This window comes from Panthera leo, chromosome A2 (assembly GCF_018350215.1).
Source record: "Panthera leo isolate Ple1 chromosome A2, P.leo_Ple1_pat1.1, whole genome shotgun sequence".
NCBI lineage: Eukaryota > Metazoa > Chordata > Mammalia > Carnivora > Felidae > Panthera > Panthera leo.
The window spans coordinates 110,438,834-110,461,110 of record NC_056680.1 but is presented as its reverse complement, the minus strand read 5'-3'; the positions used below and the strand labels follow the sequence as shown (position 1 = coordinate 110,461,110).

At 33.3% G+C, this 22,277-nt stretch overlaps 1 protein-coding gene across 2 annotated transcripts in view; it reads right to left on the bottom strand.

The window, feature by feature from the left end:
* The window catches only part of HDAC9 (histone deacetylase 9), a 957,815-nt gene that overhangs the window by 64,277 nt on the left and 871,261 nt on the right, over positions 1–22,277 (bottom strand). For both annotated transcript variants that reach the window (XM_042919682.1, XM_042919691.1), the window contains exon 25: positions 10,213–10,346. In XM_042919682.1, the coding sequence (XP_042775616.1) occupies positions 10,213–10,346 (134 nt within the window). The remainder of the gene's footprint in view (positions 1–10,212; positions 10,347–22,277) is intronic.

Sequence of the window (22,277 nt, the reverse complement as noted above, 5' to 3'; positions counted from 1 at the left end):
TGCTGTTAATTGGCTTTGCATAACAGTAGGCAAATCTGGCCTCAAAGTAACTGTGCCATTGTTTGCTAGCCAGCACAAATGCAGAGTACCAAAATCAGTTTCTCTGAGAACCTCGCAGATGTTTCTATTACTAATTCTAAAAATGATGTAACTATTTTCATAAGGATCACTGATGCCATTTCAAGCAACCGGATTCTTCTCATTTAGATAGTCACTTCTGTTTCTTGCAAACCCCAAGCTAGTGTTTTTAAGTGCTTCATTGAAGAAGTTCAAAAATATTCATCATACACTGATTGGATTGGTAAGTCTAAATTCTGAACTTTGCCAAGAAAAAGAAAAAAATGGATTTCTGGTAGGTCTTCAAAATCAGTTGCCTCAAGGAATTTTCTGTACCATGCTCAAATTAGCTTTAATCCAATAGTATATTATTTTGATTGACCTTGTGCCTATTTCTTTAAAGAAGAGCTAAAAGACATTTTGCTAATTAGATCACTTTCATCATAAAAATATTTAAAAAGAAAAATACCTATTTTGGTTGCATCACTCAGATAACTTAATTTTTTAAAAATCAAGTTTTTTGGTACCCATCTATATATTTACACTAAGATGCAGGCCAAGAGTTCCTGCTGATTTTATAATTCCTTTGGGTTATGTAATACATATTATTCTACTGATAATAAGTCATACGAAGCAGCATTTTGCTGTATTGACATGGCTTGGCCAAGAACAACAAGGAAAAGAAACAGCATTCAAAAAACTGGCAAAATGTTTATGAATTCTAATCCTCTGCACATGAATAAATACATCTGACAAAGTGCAGAGTCCTTCAAAAAGGCCCTTCTTGACCTTCCTAATTTGAGTTCAATTTCATGTTCAGTGTTGAGAAGCCAAAGTAGGTTCTGCCAATGTTTTAAGCTCAAACTTTACTATATTTTGCTATTTGTAAAAGTGAAATCCCAGATAATAAGTTATAATTGCCCTATTAATCACTTGAAAAGGGAGTTTGGAGGGAAAGTGGGATTTGAAATTGCAATAATTGGTAACTGAAAGATTTTTTAAAAAATTTTCTTACCTAGACTTTACTATGTGAAACCATTGTGAAAACTACATGTATGCACTTTTCAAAATGGTGAGGTACATGCAATATGCCTTATTATATATTGCTTTTTCTAAAAGAATGAAATCTAAAACTTCAATGCAGTCATGCTGTTAGTCATGATGACCTCTGAACTGAAAAATATATAGAAAGCCAGACCTTGGATTATAAATTATATTGTCAATGAAAGTGAGAAGAACTCTTTGTTTCTTAAGTTGTTTCAAGTATTACGTTTTCATTTCCTTTTTTCAAATGAATTATAATGCACAACACACATGTATTTTTCTTCCATTTTTCATTAAAAAAAATCCTTCTTTCCCTAAGCTTTGTTCTTCTGCATACTGATAGACATGACACACCAAAATTTACCTTTCAAAGTTCAATACACCAAATCCATCTGTTTCCCTTAAAGAATCTTGTGGGAAATTTATAATTTCATTTATACTCTGAAGAATTCTCAATAGAAAAAGTACAGAAAACCAGAGATTATTTAAATTTGTTTTCCCTTAGCTCATAATACACCAATTTTAGATTGTGCTTATGCAATTAAAAATAACCAATGAAAAAAGACAAGGTAATATTTAAGGTATTATAATAACTAAATCAAATTTACTATAAGACATCCAGATATTACAGTTGATTAAAGAGTTAATATAGCTGAAAACAAGCATTTCAGTCATTGTTTACTGGAATTTTTAGTACCTATACATCCATATGGTCATGTTTAAGATTGACCAATGACATTTTTATCCTTTCCTCTATCTTAAGCCTGGTCTTTCTAAAAATGCAGAGAAAGGGTATAGAAAGGTTTGCGAATAGATCTCAAACTTTAAATTAGGGGACATTGTTCTAGTGTCACTAATTGCTATATGAAAACAATCTATTTGATCTCTAGGGATAGCTCGTATAATAAAATGACCAAAGATATCCTATCCTGGTCAAAAGGTCCAGCAGTGGAAGGAAGGTACAAAACACAACCATTTAACTCCACACAATGGACTTCAATATGTTCTGAAACAGAGTCCTCTCTTAAAGAAAGAGACCACCAAAAAAAAAAAAAAAAATTATTCCATTCTCATTGGTAATCCTCCCTTGGAAGAATAAAGTAGGCCAAGTGTAGTGATTACCAGCACAAAGAAACAGAATTTCATTTGAATGGATGTGCTCAAAGAGAGCCAGTGAAATCCATAATTTCCTTTCACATAGTTGGAAAATAGTTGGCTTTTGCAACTGGGTAACATTTCTTTCTAGGCAGGTCAATCATCCATGGAGCCACAATCCACAACCTACTGTGATTTTCTGCACATCTGGCATAAGCCTTTATAATGTAAATATTAAAACCAGTCTGCTTCTCTAAAATGTTTCCACATTTAAAATCAAATAAGTAAGCTGTGACTAAAGGTGAATATGCAAAATATGTTTTCTGGTAGGCATAGGGCAGCTCAACACTAACTGATAAACCTTTAATACAATAAACACCCAAACATTATTTTTGACATTATTTGTTCATAGGAAACTCAGAAAGACTAATATTTAGAAAATATTAGACACTCTGAACTATGTGTGATCTGAAATAACAATCTACTAATAAGAACACTAATCATTAGATAGCTACATCTTTTAGGTTATTGTCTTATCTAAAATTATACAATAGAGAAAAGACTTAAAGAGTGCTCAAGCTTTCTTTCTCATATTTTCCTTAAAATAAAAAAATGTACATATTTATCTCAATAAATATGGCACAATAATCAAGTTGAAGCACTACAGACTTGTAAGATAATGATGACAATAAAACTTGCATGTTCAGCAGGCAGATGAGAAAATACTTTTTTCCCCTTCATAAATACTACAGGCAAAAGCTTAAGTTACTGTTAAAAGTAATATACATGACAGATTTAAAAAAATATTTTGTATATGTTTATTTCTTAAGTAGTCACATTACAAGTTCATGAAAGAAAGTAAAACCTAAAACAGTCTTAACACTTGTAAACATTCACTATAAATAAAAAGAATTGGTAACATTAAGGAATATATATAAACTGAAATATTTGTTGACTTGCAATTAATTAGTTCAAAAGTTTGCCATAATCTGAAAGTGAACCTAAAGGTAATGTGATCTGATGTCTACAGAGTAATCAGAAAAATATGTTGCAATTTAGTCACATAATGTGAAAGAAAAAAAAATCATGTTTGGCAATGCAAATTCAAGTTCAAAATTTGGATCTAATGCATTCTAGCTGCATGACTTTGAAAGGATTTCTCCAACCTGTTTGAGACTCATTATCACCATCTCTAAGATGGGAATAATATCTATCTCTTAGCCTAGAGAATTCATAAATAAACAGAAAAAGGTTGTCAAGGTTTTTAAAACTCCAGACCAAATGGTGATATAGGAGACTCCTAAATTTCCCATCATTCCATGGATGCATCAAATGTACATCTGTACATGGAACAATTCCCTCTGAGAGAAATCCAGAAACTAGCTGTGTGACTCCTATGCATTGACCAAATGAGAAAATACCCCATCAAAATGGGTAGGAAAGACTGAGATAATCCTTCACCATAAACCCCACGACCAACACAGCACCATACAATTGGGAGGGAACCCCCAAATCCCAGCTTTTCCTGAAAAATAAGTGGTTTGGACCACACATCAAAAACCCCAACTTTTAAGGCTCCCACCTATAGAATGGGGTCCCCAAACATGTAGCTCTGAACGCCAACAGGGCTTGTGTTTATGAGTCCCACAGGATACGGCAAACAAATAACATTTCTTAGGTGTGGGAGAAGAGCTATACCCCAAGGCTCAGCACAGAGAGAGCACGCAAAAAATCTCCCATCTCCCCATTTTTCTTGGAAATATCTTGACCACACACTTTATAAATTGCTACCTGAGGAATCTGATTTCTAATTAGCACACATCAATGTGCTGAGTGTGATTCTCCCTAGAGCCTAAAAATGCTGGTTAGGCATTTCTCCTGCCTTCTCCCTCTGGTTCCCTCCCGCAATAAAACCAAGTAACCATTATCTCTCTGGAAGGAGTCTATTCACACATCTAGCACCCCAACTTTTATGGCTCTCACCCAAATAATGGGCCCCTAAATCATGTAGCTCTGAGAGCAAAGAGTACCTGTGTTCATGAGTCCCTGGGGACTACAGCAAACAAATAAGGAGTTTTTAAATAGGCATAGGAGCACTGCCCATCTCCACCCCCATGTCTATACACCCAGGCTCAGCACAGAGAGAACAGACAAAAATGTTCATTTCACAGTGTCTCCCTGGAAGGGGTTTGACTACACAATTTCCCAGCTGCTATCTATGGATCTAGCTTCTATTTAACCTAAATGTAGGTGCTGACTGTGATCCTCACCTTAGGGACAATGATAGATCTTGGCATATTGTCAACTAAGGGGAGCCACTAACAACAAAGAGTGTGGCTTGAACAATCACAAAGGCTTAAGAAGTAACAAGGACCTTGGGCTGAGCTGATTGATGAAGTTCATCTCCTAGAAGAGACCATTCTGTCAAGACTAGGAGAGGTGGACGTTTTACCTCATGTGCAGAAACCAACAAAGAGAGTTAAAGAAAAGGAAGAAACAGGGTAATATATTATAAACAAAAGAAGACAAACTCGAGAAACTGATCTTAATGAAATGGAGATAAGATTTACCCCACAGAATATTCAAAATAACAGCTGTGAAAATGGTCATTGAAGTGAGGACAACAACACATGAACAAAGTGATCATAGAAGATCAACAGAAATATTCAAGAGCAGACTAGATCAAATGGAAGAAAAGATCAGTGAACTGAAAGACAGGGCAGTGAAATTCACCCAGTCAAAAAAGCAAAAAGAAAAAAAAAAGGATGCAAACAGTAAAGATAGCTTAAAGGACTTATGGGACACCATCAAGCAAATCAACATATACATTATAGGAGTTCCATAAGGAGAAGAGAAATGGCCAGAAAGCTTGTTTGAAGAAATAGTGGTTAAAAACTATCCCGGGGAGAGAAACAGACATTCAAATATAGAAATCCCAAGAGTATCAAATTAGATGGATGTAAAGAGATCAACACCAAGTCACATGAAGTTGTCAAAAGTTAAAAACAAAGAGAGACTCTTAAAAACAGCAAGAGAAAAGCAACTTGTCACAGATAGGGAGTCTCATTAAGATTATTAATGGATTTTTCAGCACAATACTTAATGACCAGAAAGAAGTTGGACGATATATTCAAATTGCAGTAAGAAAAAAACTGCTGATCAAGAATATTCTACCCAACAGAGCTGTCATTAAGAATTGAAAGACAGATACAAATTTACAATAAAAAACGGAAGTGTTCATCATCACTATAACATCACATTGCCCTTATAAGAGATGTTAAATTGAGTTCTTCAAAGCTGAAACGAAAGAATGCTAATTAGTAACCTAAAAACATATGAAAGTATAAAACTCACTGATACAGGCAAATACATAATTAAATTCAGAATACTCTAATATTATAATGACAGAGGGAAATCACTTAAAACTCAAGTGTAAAGGTTAAAAGAAAAAAGTATTAAAAATAGCTATAACTACAATAACTTGTTAAAGAATACACAATATAAAAAGCTATAAATTATGATATCAAAAACAATCATGGGAGGCGAGTTTAAAAATGTAGAGTTTCTGTTATACATTAGAGTTAGGATGTTACCAGCTTAAAATACACAATTATACATATAAGATTTTTGCAAGTCTCATGGTAATGACAAAGCAAAAGCCTACAGAAGTATGCAAAGAGAAAGAAAGAGAAATTAAAACATACCACTACAGGAAGTCATCAATTCACGAAGAAAGACAGTATGAAAAGAAGAAAGGAACTACAAAACTGCCAGAAAAAACAAGATGGCAAAAGGAAGCCTGCATAAATTTATGCAGTTAAATTTATTGGACTAAATTCTTTAATCAAAAAACACAGAGTGGCTGAATAAATACAAAATAAGACCTAACTATATGCTACCTACGGGAGAATCACTTCAGTTTTAAGTACACAGAGATTGAAAATGAAGAGATAGGAAGATATTCCATGCCAATGAAAATGAGAAGAAAGCAGGGGTAGGTTTGCTTGTATCAGAAAACAAAAACAAAAACAAAAACAACTGTAAGGTAAAAACTGTAACATGAGAAAAAGAAGGTCATTATATGATGACAAAGGGATCAATTCATCAAGAGTATATAACAATTGTCATATTTATGCACCCAACATAGAAGAAGTAGACTTATAAAGCACATATTAACAGATGTAAAGAAAGGAACAGACAAAAATACAATGATATTAGGGGACTTTAATACCCCACTCTCAATAATGGATAGATCAGCCAGACAGAAAACCAATATAGAAACAATAGACTTTATGTGTTAGACCATGTGGACCTAACAGACATATACAAACCATTTTATCCAATAGCAGCAGCAAATACATTCTTCTCAAGCACATATGGGACATTCTCTAGGACAAATCACGTATTAGGCCATAAAACCAGTCTTAACAAATTTTAAAAGACTGAAATCATCCCGCATTCCAAGTATATTGAAAACTCACAAATATGTGGTAATTTAACCACATGCTCCTGAACAACCAATGGGTCAAAGAAATCAAAAGAGAAATTTCAAAAACTCTTGAGACAAAAGAAAATGGAAACACAACACACCAAAACTTATGGGATGCAGCAAAAGTAGTTCTAAGAGGGATATTTATAGTGACAAATGATTACATCAATAAAAAAAGGAAGATCTCAACAGACAACCTATCTTTATAGGTTGTGATAAATTACATTGTGATACATTACATTAACAAAATGAAAGATAAAAGTCATATGATCATCTCAATACATTCATACAAAGCATTTGACAAAATTCAACATCCTTTCATGATTAAAAATGCTCAACAAATTTTGAATAGAAGGAGTATACCTGAACATAATAAATGGTATATATAATAAGCCCACAGCTAACACCATACTCTAGGATCAAGAAAAGACAAGGATGCCCACTTTTGCTACTTTTATTCAACATAGTAACTACAATCTACAACATAGTAAAAGCAAATAAGCAAGAAAAAGAAATAAAAGGCATCCAAATTGGAAAAGAAGAAGTAAAATTGTCTCTACTCAGAGATAACACAATAAGTATGGAAAACCCTAAATATTCCACCATAAAACTATTAGAATTAATAAATTCAGTAAAGTTGCAGGATGCAAATCAACATTAAAAAATCAGATTTTATATACTAACAATGAACTATCTGAAGAAGAAATACAACAATCCCATTTGCAATGGCATCACAAACAATAAAACACTCAGAGATAAATGTATCCAAGGAAAGGTGTATACACCAAAAACTGTAAGATATTGATGAAAGAAATTGAAGAAGACACAAATAAATGGAAAGATATCCCACGCTCATGGATAAGAGTTAATATTATTAAAATGTTCATACTGCTCAAAGCAATCTATGGATTCAATGAAACCCTTATCAAAAGGCATTTTTTACAATAGAAAAAAACAATCCTAAAACTCATATGAAATCACAAAGACCCCAGAGAGATGAAGAAATCTTGAGAAAGAATAATAATGCTGGAGTCACTATACTTCTTGATTTCGAGTATACTGTAAGTAATCAATGCTACTAGCATTAGAAACACATACACAGATTAATGGAACAGAAGAGAGGGCCCAAAGTAAACTCATGCACATGTGGTAAATTAATCTGTAACTAAATATCTGGGAATATACAATGGGGAAGGAATAGTCTCTTCAATATATGGTATTGGTAAAACTGAACAGCCATACACAGAAGAGTAAAACTGGACCCCTATCTTATATCATACACAAAAATAAATTTAAAATGGATTAAAAACTTAAATGCAAGATTTGAAGCCATAAACTCTTAGGGGAAAACTTAGGGGATAATCTCCTTGACATTGGCCTTGGTAATGTTTTTTTTGGATCTGACACCAAAAGTAAAGGCAACAAAAGGAAGCCAATGAACAAACAAACAGATGGTGTGACTACACCAAGCTTAAAAGCTTTTGCTCAGCAAGGGTAAATAAAATGAAAAGGTAACCTATGGAATGGGAGAAAATATTTGCAAACCATGTGTCCAATGAGAGGTTAATATCTAAAATATACAAAGAACTCATACAAGTCAATAGCAAAAAAACCCAAAAAACAAAAAACAAAGGCAAAACCCCAAATAAATCAATTAAAATGGGCAGAGAATCTAATTAGATGTTTTTTCCAAAGAAGACATATAAATAAATGGCCAACATGTATATGAAGAGGTGCTCAATATCACTAATCATCAGGAAAATGCAAATCAAAACCACAATGAGATATTACCTCATGCATTAACAAAGAGAAAAGAGATAAATGCTGGTGAGGATGTGGAGAGCAGGTAAGCTTTGTGCACTGTTTTTGGGAAGGTATGATGTATAGCCACTATGGAAAACAGTAGGAGATTCCTCAAGAAACTAAAACTACCACATGATCCAGCAAACTCACTTCTGGGTATACAACCAAAGGAAACAAAATCACTACCTTGAAGAGATATCTGTACTCCAATGTTTACTGCAGAATTATTTATGATAGTCAAGGTACAAAAACAACCTAAAAGTCCATCAACAGATAAGTGGAAAAATGTGGCATTTATATCTGCATATGATAGAATATTATTTAATTTTTTAAAAAGAAGATAATTTGTCATTTTTGACAAAATGGTTAAAACTGGAGGGCATTATACTAGGTGAAATAAATTGGACATAGAAAAAAATATTGTATGGTATCACTTATGTAGACCTCCCCCCGCAAAAAAAAACAGTAGTTGAACTCATAGAGTCAGAGAATAGTGGTTGCCAGGGGCCAGAGGGATGGGGAGAACAGGCAGAGTTTAGTAAATGGTTTTAAACTTTCAGTTACAAAATGAATAAGGAATGAGGATCTAATGTATTAGATGATGACTATAGTTCATAATAATGTATTATATAATTAAAATTTGTTAAGAAAGTAGAACTTCAGTGTTCTCACCAAACAAACAAAACCAGAAAGTAAGTATGTGAGGTAATGAAATGTGCTAAATTAATTTCATGGAGGGAATCATTTCATAATGTATACATATATCAAATCATCACACTGTATATATTTTTTTGAAGTAATAGTACTTGCCTTTTAATTTTTTTTTTAATGTTTATTTATTTTTGAGAGAGAGAGAGACAGAGCATGAACGGGGGAGGGGCAGAGAGAGAGGGAGACACAGAATCTGAAACAGGCTCCAGGCTCTGAGCCATCAGCCCAGAGCCCGATGCGGGGCTTGAACTCACGGACCGCGAGATCGCGACCTGAGGTGAAGTCGGATGCCCAACCGACTGAGCCACCCAGGCGCCCCCACACTGTATACTTTAAATGTATTACAGTTTTGTTTGCCAATTATATCTCAATAAAGCTGAAAAATTTTTAAGAAGCTTTATTTTCTCACTTGAACTGACACAATCCTATGGAAAATTTCAAGAGAAATTTTCTTTATTTCTTTTTCAGTATTTCACTGCGTATTTAGTTGTGTCAGTATACAAAGCATTTCTCTTCCCAAGGGTTATTTGTAGTTATAAAAAAAAATTTTAATGTTTATTTATTTTTGAGAGAGAGAGAGAGAGACAGAGACAGACAGAGCATGAGTGGGGGAGGGGCAGAGAGAGAGGGAGACACAGAACCCAAAATAGCTCCAGGCTCTGAGCTGTCAGCACAGAGCCCAATGTGGGGCTCAAACCCACAAACCATGAGATCACGACCTGAGCCGAAGTTGGACACTCAACCGACTGAGCCACTCAGGCATCCCTATTTTTTACTTATTTATTAAGCTTGCAAATAACCTGATTGAGGGAAGGGCTATGTGGATTAACTGGACAAAAATTATACCATATAACAAGAGTACATGTAAACTTCTGAAAGCTTACCTTCTTTCTTAAAATTGTAAGAGCAACATTGCACTTTCTGATTACATGAGATTAAAAAAAATTAAAATTATGTATGCATGATTTCCTAGTCCTTTACCCCTACCCTACTATACTTTTAATGATTTTTACCTCATTTCCTAGAAGGGCATTTACACAGGCTTCTGAGGCATCGCAGATGGCTGTGAGATCATGTCCTCCTTCTAGAGCCAACACCACATGTCCATCAGCCAATGTCATCAATTGCTTCGTCAAATGACCAAAGCCTACCATAACACAAACAACATTTCAGAGTATTAAATCAAAAGAGAATATTACTAGAATCTAATATTGATTGAGCATTTATTCTGTGTGTCTCCTTTCTCAGCACTTTCCATGGACTAACTCATTTAATACTTATAATAATTTGATAAACTAGGTGCTATTATTATCTATATTTTATATATGAGGGAACCAAAATCCAAGATCCAACAGCTAAGAAGTACCACAACCAAAATTTACAGCAATCAGTCTGGTTGCTCACCAGTGCACAGTACTGCCTTTCATAACACATTCTATATGTACCTGCATAAAAAATTTGAATAGCATTTGGCAAGTGTAAATAAGGTCAATAATCTCATTTGCTGGACTTCTGTTTATTGTTTCCATCATCTGCTTTTACTTTATTATATAAAAGGAAATTTTTTCATATCACCTCAAATTAACTATGTTAGATTTTATAGACATCCCTTTGATTATGATTAATCAATTAATTTGATTACATAGTTAATAAATTTAAAAAAATAACATCTCTCTATATTATAAAGTATAATGATGTGCAAAACATCTGTTCACTCACTTTCTAGTTTAAGGAAAATAATGTTAATAATACTTTTGAAGCTTCTTGTGTATTGTATTAACATCCCTCCTCTTCTTCTGGGAAATCAGGACCATGAATTTGTGGTGATAATGCTTTTGCTTTTTTTGTGTTTTTTTTTTTTTTACTTTATAAAAGCGGTTTTCTATTTTCACAACTTGCTCTTTTTATACAATATCTTCTTAGCTCATCTCTGTTGACAAATGTAGCTATAACTCTTTGCTGTCCAGTAGGTCATATTATGCATATACAAGAATTCATTTACCCAATCTCCTGATGACAGATATTAGCATTTTTGTTATTACAACACCCCAGTGTTTTATTATTACAAACAATGCCTCCATGAATGTTCTTATATCACTCTTGTGGTTCACATGTGCAACAGTGGAGTGAAATCTCTATGGCTTAAAATCTGCTAAATAATACCAGATTATTTGTAAAATGTTATATAATCAATCCCCACTCTGAGAAGCAGTGTATATAAAAATTCTAGTTCAGTCACATCTTTGCCAATATTTGGTATAACTTACCAAATAAGTGAATGAATCATGGCATCGTATTGCGGTTTCATTCAGTTTCAGGAAGGACCTTTCTATTTCTACTTTGAATTAAAGTTTTTATTACAAATAGGTGTTAAATTATTTACACCACAATGAGATGTTTTTCTCCTATAATTTCATAGTGTTGTAACATTAATATTATTAATATTAAGCCATGATTAAATTTATAAAGCAAAATAAACTTGGTTATGATGTAATTATCTGTTTTGTACACAGCTGGATTTGTTTTGCTAGTGATTTGGGTAGGATTTTTTCACCTATGTTCATGAATGGGGTTAATCTATAATTTTGCACTCCTGTATTGACCATGTTGAATTTTGATGTGGTTGGGACCCCCTTTTTCCATGATCTCATTCTAGAAAGTTGGGTAGAAATCTTCCGTAAAACCATTTGAGTTTTGTGTTTTCTTTGAGGAAGATTTTTAACTATTGAAAAAAATTTTTTGGAGATTATAGGGCTACTCATGCTTTCTATATCTTCATAAGTTACATTTTTCTAGAAATTTAATTGTTCAAATTTATTGAAATAATGTTATTTATTTTCCTATTTTGGAATTCCAATTAGATATATGTGGTTACTGTCATTATATCCTCAATGTCTCGTAAGGTTTCTTTCATATTGTGTATGTCTCTTTCTGTCCTGCATTAGAGGTATTTTAATTTTAGATCTACTTTCTAGCCTTTCTTTTTCCAGATGTGTCTAACCTGCTGTTTAACATTTATACTGGTATTTTCATTTCAGTGATTATGTTGTTCAATTACAGATGTCCTATTTGGTTAGATTTCATAACTTCTTAGTTCCTTTTATAGTTTGTTAGTCTTTGCTCATTTCTTCATTCTATTTCTTTACCCATTATTATTATATATCCTGTATCTGTTATTCAAAGTCTTTAGAGCCTCGTCTTACTATTTATTTTTCTGATGATTCACCCTCATTGTCTTAATTCTCTCTCTTCTGTGTTTTGAGGTGTTTTTGTTTTTGTTTTTGTTTTTTTTTGAGCCCATATACACTGGAACTTCCTATGTGAGAAGTTTTTGAAGCCTTAATTGAACTTGATATTTATTTTTGAAACGTGGGTTGAGTGTGATTTTGTTTGCTTCTACTGGATGGCTGGGATACCATCAGCTAGGATCAATTTTAAATTCTTAGATTAAAGGGACTCTTTTTTAATGCACAATTATTGTAAATGTGGACTCCAAAACTTGATTACAAATTCTCATGGAAAAAAAATAGTTTTTCCCTTTTTATTTCTTTTGAAATTTCCTCCAGTATAGCCCTAGCTAAGATAGACTTATAGTTTTCTTCATCAGAATTTCCTCTTCCATTCACCCTTTTTCTTACAGTTGGCCCTTTCTCCTACCTTTATGTTGGTCTCCAATAAAAACCTCTCCCTTCAGAGGCCCAAGACTTTGACTCCCTTTCCCAGTATGTAGTAGTCTATTAATGTTCAAGCTCTATCCAGCTGGAGAATTTGGGATAGCCCAGGTTAGCCAACAGCTATAGTATTTGCTCACCTTCCTTCATCTTTTTGGAAATCATTCATAGTTTTAAAAAGTAGTTTTGATATTTTCATGTAGAAGTGTTTCAGGATGTATAGACTCTCATAATGCCAGATGTAAATGTCTCTCATTCAACATAAAAAAAATGTAACATTGTATCCAACCTGTCCAATTTTAAGGACAATTGCAAAAAAATAAGATAAATGAAAAGAAATAAAACCATGTGCTCAATATGGCATTTCATTTTTAAAATATGGTTTAAGAACTTGTAAGGAATAAAAATTTTAGTTTTAAATCAATTATATTTTTAATAATTAACAGGCTTTATTTTTTAAAGCAGTTTGGATTTAAAGAAAAATTGAGCAGAAAGTACAGAGCATTCAACTATACTATCCCACCCCTTTGCTATCATTTCCTCTATAACTAACATCTTGCATTGTTAGTGTGGTATATTTTCTATAATTGATAAGCCAGTGTTGATATATTATTGTTAATAAAAGTCAACGGTTAGGATTCACGCTTTGTGCTGTATGGTTCTGTGAGTATTGACAAATGCATAATGGCATGTATCTACCATTATAGTATCATTTAGAATAGTTTCACTGCCCTAAAAAGCCCTTGTTGTCAACCTATTTATTCTTCCTATTCACCCTTCAACACTTGCAAACCAATGATCTTTTTTGTCTTTATAGTATTGTCATCAATTTTTCCATGTTTACATTAATTCAATTTTTAGCTTCTTGCATTATCCATTCTAAAGTACAAAGGACATTATTTCATTTTTCCTCATTCATATAGTACTTACAATATTTAGAATATTTCTACATCCATAAGAACTTGAAAGAATAATCTTGAATATGGAAGTGCATGCTCTGCAAGCCTGCCTGGGATACTTATAAGCCTGACTTCTATTCTTAAGCATTGTGGGGTTTTGTTTGAAAAGAAAGGAAATTCTCAGAATAAAGTTGGTAGAACTAAATGAAAGCCTATAAAGTTGTGAAACAATGAGACCCCAAACCAAAGTATGTTGCTTCCATTTTGGAACAACAGAAAAATATCATCTTCATCCTTGGAATGCACTGAGATATCTACCCAATAAACCATAACCGTCTAGAATTTCAGTTCTGGTCTAGCACTTGAGGTTAGCCATGAATAAGATGAGTTCACTTCCCCCATTACCTTGAAGCACTTCATTGTTGATTCTATCCACTTAGCTACTACTCTGATAGAAGTCACAATAGTAATTTTATAATTACTATATGTTGCTAAATAGTTGGCAGAAATTATTCTAAAAAGTATTTTAAAATTAAATAAAAACTGTTTTCAAGCACTGCAATATTTTTCACTTCTTACGGACCGCATTACGGTACCAATAAGAGTTTTTCCACAGGTCACTTAGAAATGAGGATGGCCACACTAAACTCTACCTTCTTACCTGACTACTATAAAAAGAATGCTAAGCCTTCAGAAAATGTGATGCAAAGTTCTGATCCCTAATGCTTAGAAATGTTCAAAGTTAATAGCACATAGTAACGACTTCCAATCTAGAAAATAAAAAAGAAATACAATACTTACATACAGGCAAAAAGGTAAATATTTCTGCTAATAATATTGTGAAATAATCAGAACAGCTTTTTCTATAACCTAACCCAGGGCTATAGTGAGAGCTTAAAAACACATAATAATAAATCAAGCCAGTATGTTATATCTTTTATACTAAAGGTTCCTAACAATTGAGAATTATCTAAAGTCATTACTGAGCAGATCAAATCACATGGATTTGGAAAAAGAGAGAAAGAGAGAAAATCTCAAATCTGATTTAAGTTCACTTTTTCCTCTGGAAATAAAAAAAAAGTCCCATAAAATACCAAATTTAGATGGGATAGTAAAAAGTGGAAGGAAAGAATGGAATGAAGCTAATGTTTGATCTCTATCCAAATTCCTCTTTCTTTTACCTACAGGGTTTATTTCCATTCACATGTTACCCATGTGATTTTGAACCACAGATTGAAGCAGCTGAACTTTTGAGTTATGCATGCACAAAACATTCAAGTGAAGTAAAGAAATGAATTTCTATAAGGCCTGTGGCCTCTCTTCCAATCAAAGTAAGGAATTCAATTATAACTGTTTAGCTTTGTTAGCCCGAGTTCTACTGTGTCCATTACTGCTGTACATATATATGAGGTATTTAAGAAGCCAAGCATGGCTATTAATGTCAAGGTATTATATTTCAGGACATGTGAGACAAAACTTTCAGTGGTGTGTGTGTGTGTCTGTGTGTGTGTGTGTGCGTGCATGAGTGTGTGTTTAATATTTTAATAGGCATAATTGCAAGCCGCATTTAATAGTTTTTACTTCTATCTTCACAAAAGGCACAAAAGCTCATCCTGCTTGTTACAGCAAACTTAGCCTGAAGAGTTGAAAAAGGACAGCAGAAACCATAGCCAGTGATTTGTTTTTTCAAGGGGGTTAGTGTCCTGAGTGTGAGGGCTTGTAGAAAAAAAGTGATCAAGCAGAAAAACACATCTCTGTAACATGGTGCATCTTGGGCTCAAGCAATCACCAGATATGGTGATGGAACTGGGTTCTTAGGGTCCATATCGACCTTTAGCTTCTGGATTATTTTTGGGGGGTGGCATGGGAGTAGAGCTTAGAGAGGAACCTGTGGTGTAGCAAGATGGGCAGGCACAGGTTAGTCAGTGAAATCAGTATAGAGTCATTGAAAATCAGACTTGGCAGTCTTCCCTATTACTTTACTGCATTGACTGTGACGGCATTCTCTAAGAAATACTTCTTTCAAAGTGAAATTCGGTACCTTAAACTCTTTTGAGAAGAACTTCCAGAATGAGGCTTTAACAAAGTACTAACGCTAATATACTACTGCTGCTGCTACTACTACACTAAAGAATCCTGTGTGCAGCCTGGTTATTTTAAACAGCATCATATTAATTTAATTTAATCAGCATTAAATGACAAGCATGAGAAGGAAGCTACATTGTAGCATGTCATTTCTTTTCATGACCAAACACAGGTGAATTGGTAACTACTAAAACTGAGACACCAATGAGCAAGAGAATTGGAAGGGCATTTTGAGTTAGAAATCTTCTGTTCAGTTCTGTTGATTTACTAGATGCAAATTTAATTTTTTGCTTCTTTAAAGAATTATTAAGTAAGCTGTAAATATGTTAGTGGTTCAAATTATCAGTTTCAATTTGATTTCTTGATATTCTATGGGGTGTTACTTCTGGCCAAAATCATATTGTGTCAGCAATTTTACTAGTTCAGAAAAGTAGTTTGAAATGAAAAGTTGCTCAAATAGCATTCAACAATTAAACTTTAGATATGTATTTAATAGTTAAGTCATAGGACAAAAAAGGATTCATCCTTCTAAATGGCATGTCTCTACCACTTCATCTGATGTTCCCCACATAGTTCCCAGAGAATAGTGGTAGTGAAAGGAAACAACATTAACTAGCTTTATTTTAACTGTCTTTAAAAAAAAGACTGTTTTGAAAACCAAACACATATTCATTGTAGAAAATTTAGAAAATAATAGAAAATAATGAATAGTAAATAAAATAAATAGTATAATATATAAGTATATGTGTAGTTATATATTATATAAATGTAGTGTCTAATATTTAATAAATAATAAAATTTATAATAGTAAAATAATTGTAATATATATAATAATAAATCCACAGTCCTGTCAAAGATACCAATTCCACTTTTGTAGTATTTCATGTTTGTTGTTTTTGTGTATTTTAAAAATAAAACAGGATCATATTATAATCTTTTAACTTACATTTACAAATATTAATAGTGGGAAACATTTTTCAAGTCCTCTACAATGTTATTTTAAATGTATTACTATACCAACCAATTCTGTGTTTAGATTTTTAAATTGTTACTAGGTTTTCAGTTTCATATATGATTGTAAATAATATCCTCCTGTAAGGTTAAAATGGCCACTACATATTAGCACTTATTTGATGCTAGTGTTATTATGTATTTTTTTTAATTATGGAAAGAGGCCTGTTCTTTTTATTGCTAGCTTTCCTTTTTTATCAGAGATGAGATAGAACGTAAATAGTAAAACATATAAAGGCAAAATGGGAACAACGTTCCCAAACTCTATAAACTTCATTCCTTTAGAACCTAGGTATATTCAGCAATGCCTGTTGTGGATAACCGAAACATTATTATAGAAGCCCAGGGAAATGAGAGATAATCCCAGATAGACTATTTCTATTATGAAATTACAAAAATGGCTGAATTAGAATTCTTTACGCAAGCTAAGACTGAGAGATTCTATTGTACATTGAAGAGGGACTTCTCTCTAACCTACAGTATAGTTACCATTGCTATTTTGCCCTCTTGTAATAGATTAGAGTTTAGAATCAGCAACCAATGCCAGAGAAAGTACCTGAGTCATGATTCATTTGGTTAATAAAGAAATAGACACAAAGTGAGTAAACAAGTCTTTTTAATTCTACTCACATTAATCTCTTAACTTTGCTGATGTCAGTCTTCCAGTCACTCAAGTGTTTCTACACTATTATTTTCTGTCTGTTGAGGAAAGCTTCAAGTGAAAAAAACAAAACAAAACAGGATGACAGAGGCAATCCTCACTCCCACACCCCTTCAGGAGAAGTAGTGGAGTGGAAATCAGCATTAGTGACAGTGTCTTGAAATACTGACACCTTATGTGTTATTGATTTATATCATTTTTCTAACTCTTTCTGATATAGTTAAAAAGTCTCAATAATAATTTACTCATTTTTAGCAGGTTAGTTTCATTTGGGCCAGAAATATTTGTGAAGACTACACTGTAGATTCAATATAGGAGAGATCAAAGAATACACACTTTTGTCCCATTTTAATGTGAAATTTAATTTTGCACATCCACTGGAAAAATTTCCACAGTTGTATCCAGAAAGGATCACTGGAGAATGCACATACAGTGAAGTGTAATTACAAAAGCTGTAGCCATTTTCCTCTCTAAACCCTTTCATCATTAAGTTGCCCTGTTGTTCTTTGGGAAAGTGCAGTCAAACTCAAGCTGAGAGAGAAGTTTGGGTAGCATGTGGCTGTCTCATGTATTGTAAGACTCTCTAGCAGGACTTCAAAGCAGAATCTGATTGTTACAGATGGGAAGAATGCTTTCCACAGAAATACCTTTTTAAGACTCATGGTGCTGTAATTCATATGGTAGGCACTTGTGATTCGTTCCTGATGATGTTGGGATCATTTAACTCACAAAACCATTGTCGCTACCATAAAATCCTTTCATCTGTAGCCAGAAAGGTTTATTCCAAGCAAATGAAAAATTTTCATTAAAGTATCACCTTAATAATGGGCAAATATATATATATTTTGGTCATGTTTAAAATGTAAATTTATGAACATATTCTGAAGATTCATTTCATGCTAAGATCTTTATTTATTTGATGTCCTAGGACTCTTTCCAAGTTCATTGAAACCGGAAATCAATTTTAGAAGGAATATGGAGATTATTATCATTAAATCTTTCAGTTGGCTTATTCTAAACAGCCCTATAAATATTGCATATGTTTTAAAGAAGGTACTTTCAACTACAGTAAAAATCCCTTTAGTGTTCTAGTCAGTGATGCTCCAGGAGGTGAATTTATATTCTTGGCATCTTTTGAAAACAAACGAATAGTTGGTTTGTATCTTGAAGTCTGAGACAACAGAATTCAGTGTCATTATTTCTGAAAAATTAAATTGGAAAACATTTTCCTGAAGAATTCCTGAGAATAAGATGGCAAGAAAGGTGACTGGCATTTTGACTATCCATCCCTCCCTCCCTCCCTCCCTCCCTCCCTCTCTCCAACTATGATCCACTTACAAATCAACATTTACTAAATTCCTACTATGTACGAAAGTATTATATGTAAATCTGATACTTCAAATAGATATGTGAATCTGAGTTTTTTCACCTGTAAATAGAACTAAAGATTAATTATTCTTTCATATTTGAAATGAATATTTAAATCATAAAAAGCCACCTCAAAAAAAAAAAAAACAGTACATCGAACAGAGCCTGGCAAATAGCAGTTTTAATATATTTTTTAATAAAAGATTTTAATCATGGAATTTTAGATCTAGAAGTGAATTTTAAGATTATATATTCCAATCTTTTCATTTTAAGGATGAGAAAAGTAGTATCTAAAAAGGTGAATTATAAAGGCAAACTATTAACAATATAGTTGGGGTGAGAACAAAGCTCTCAGTGAGTGCATTTCTTACCATTCAGCCAATTCATAGCTATTAATACTGCCCGTATTTTCAGACATGATTTCCAGTTCAAAAGGAACTTTAGAAAGAGTTCCTAGATACCAAATTGCTTTTACAAATCATTGCTTTGGTGTGTTAAGTGTAAACAAACCAGAAACATGTGAAATAAATTTCCCTTAAAATACACAAATATAAAACCAGCAAGGAAAAAAATCCCTAGAAAATGCTTTTGGACATTGTAAGACCATTCTTTTCTACCCATCAACATTTTTTTTTTTTGCCAAGCCCTAAGTGCAATTTGATTTGCCAATCACCAGTTTTTACTGCTGTTTTCAATAATGTATCAAACACATGGGATCTATTCTCTCATGGATGCTCATGCATAATTGGCTAAGTGAGATGGAATACGAGCAGAACAGACTCATGCTAAGGAATGATGATCCCATTACAGTAGTTTGCACTACTCAAATTCAACCAGTATTTACTGAGCATATACTCCAATAATAGCCAGGGAAATACATGGAAGAGTAAGATATAGTTCCTGCCTCCAAGGAACTAAAATATAAGGAACACTTACCCAGATAAATAAAATTTAACATAGAAAAAGAGAACTGTTATAAAATAAACACATTTTTAATAAAGTTTAATAGATGGAAGATATACATCTGCTTAGAGGAAACTCAGAGGATAATGGAGGACATACCCAAACATTTACACTGTTAGACATTTGTATATCTTTGCTTCAGCTTCCCATTTCCGACACAGGAATAGTAACACTGGTTGGTTGCAGTGAAATAATGTCTGTAAATACATCTATCCAGTACTTGTCACACAGGCAATATCAGTAACTATTACTTCCTCACCTCAGGATACCTCTTAATGCTTTAAAAGGTCTATTAGATAAATCTGCAATATATTATACATGGTATCATTCTTTTCATTTATTTAGTTTTCCCATTAGTAAACCTAGTTCTAGAATACTCAATTATGCTGACACAGGATCATACTTATTATAGTTCCAGAAAGCAAAACTGGAGAGTGGAAAAGTAAGTTTGGAGAACAGGAAGCAACATATTCAGACAATCCTGCTTTTTAAAAACCTATTTTGAAATAGTAAATTGCCAAGAATTGATTAATACTTTCAAACCTAACATACAGCTTGGTACATGGTAGGTGTTCAGTATGTGTTTATTGATAGAATGAGTGAATTTGGAATGAGCATGTTCAAGTTTTACTTGATTATATTTAAATTAGTATGGTAGTCAGAATTCTCAGAATGATCCTCAATGACTCTGATAAGTCTTGCCCTTATATAATCCCCTTCTTCTTGAGTGTGGGTAGAACCTATGCATATTATATACTCCTGTAGTATGGAAAAAAATTTAATTTGAAAAAGTAACAAAAGGGAAATTTGGAACAGTGTTGAGCAGAAAGAGGGTGGATAGATAATCTAATCATATGAACCCTTTATAAGCAAAGAGTTTTCTTCAGGTGGCCCCATAAGAGGAACTTGGAGATATTTGAGGCATAATAAGGGCTTGATGCATCATTAATAGATTGAACATTGTTGGGTCATGTAAGAAGGAATGTTGGTAATTTCTAGCCAGCAAAGAAATGAGAACCTCAGTTCTATAACTGTAAGGGACCGAATTTCAGCCAGCAACCTGAATGAACTCAGAAGAGGATTGTTCCTCAGAATCTTAATAAGGAGTTTTCTTGCATAATATATCAGCTTTGTGAGACCTGAAGCAGAGAACTCAGCTGAGTCTCCCCAGACTTGTGACCTACAGAACCATGAGGTAATAAGTGGGTAGTATTTTAGCTACTAAGTTTTCACATACCCCTGAATATATTGCAGGTCTAAGAAAAATTAATGTAATTCTAATTTATGAGGTAAATTGAAAGTATAAGGAAAGTTGAAAACTACAACTAAACAATTACAACAATTATAAATTCTAAAACATTTATTCTATGCCAGGTCCTTGGACTGTGTAGACATATTTCATTTAATAGTCACACCAACCTCATTAGGTAGCTACAGAGAATATCAAACTTTCTATAGAGAAGCAAACAAAGAGAAGTTGAATAACTTTCCCCAGGTCACACAACTACAATATAGTAATGTCAGGACTCAATTCAGGCTTTAGAGTCTGAAGCCTTATCCACTGATTACTGCCTGTTTAAAATAAGTGAAAAAAAAACCAAAAAAATAAAATAAAACATGTTTACTTTTCACCTAAAAGATGAAGTAACCAATGCATGTCACCATGTCCTCACTCATCCCCACTCATTTTCTCCATTAAGTGCCATGTGCCAGTACACTGAGGTATAAAACAAGTACCTTGGCAATGCCTGAGCATACTGTTCATTGGATCTGGGGAAGATGGTTTGTTGGGAAACAATAAGGCTGTGAGGAGTTTTCAGCTGAAATAAATACTTCAGTAATACTTTCAGTTGAAAGTGATCATTGGCCACATGATCATTGGCCACATCTGGTTGTACACTGCAAGGTGTTTCTAATTAATATATCTTATATTCAAGGAATTCTGGGAAGTCTTATATGGCTGAAAGGGTGAACAAGTTAGGAGAAAACTCTGAGCACAGAAATAAGCAAGCATGCCAGTAGAAAACTCTAGGCTCACTCAGATACAGCAGTGAGCTCAAAATACCAGGCATCTAACCACCTGTCATTGACTTCTTTCACCTTTCAGGATTAAATTCACAGCCTTCAAGGTATGATTTCTCCAGCTCCATCTTCTGCCATTCCCTGACATTTAGTCTTCCCTTGATTTAGAGATTACTATCTATACAGTTTGATGAATCAAATAGTGCCCATAAATATGAGCTTCTGCTGATGAAATATGCTGTCCATGTTAAGTCAGCTCCTACTCATCCTTTAAATTCAACATAAGCAACATCCTAAAACCACTGTAAAGAATTATTCCTATGTGCCTCCTCATACTTATTTTTCTGTATATACTACTTAATTTGTGAGTTCACCCTTACAGGGTATAAACAGGGACC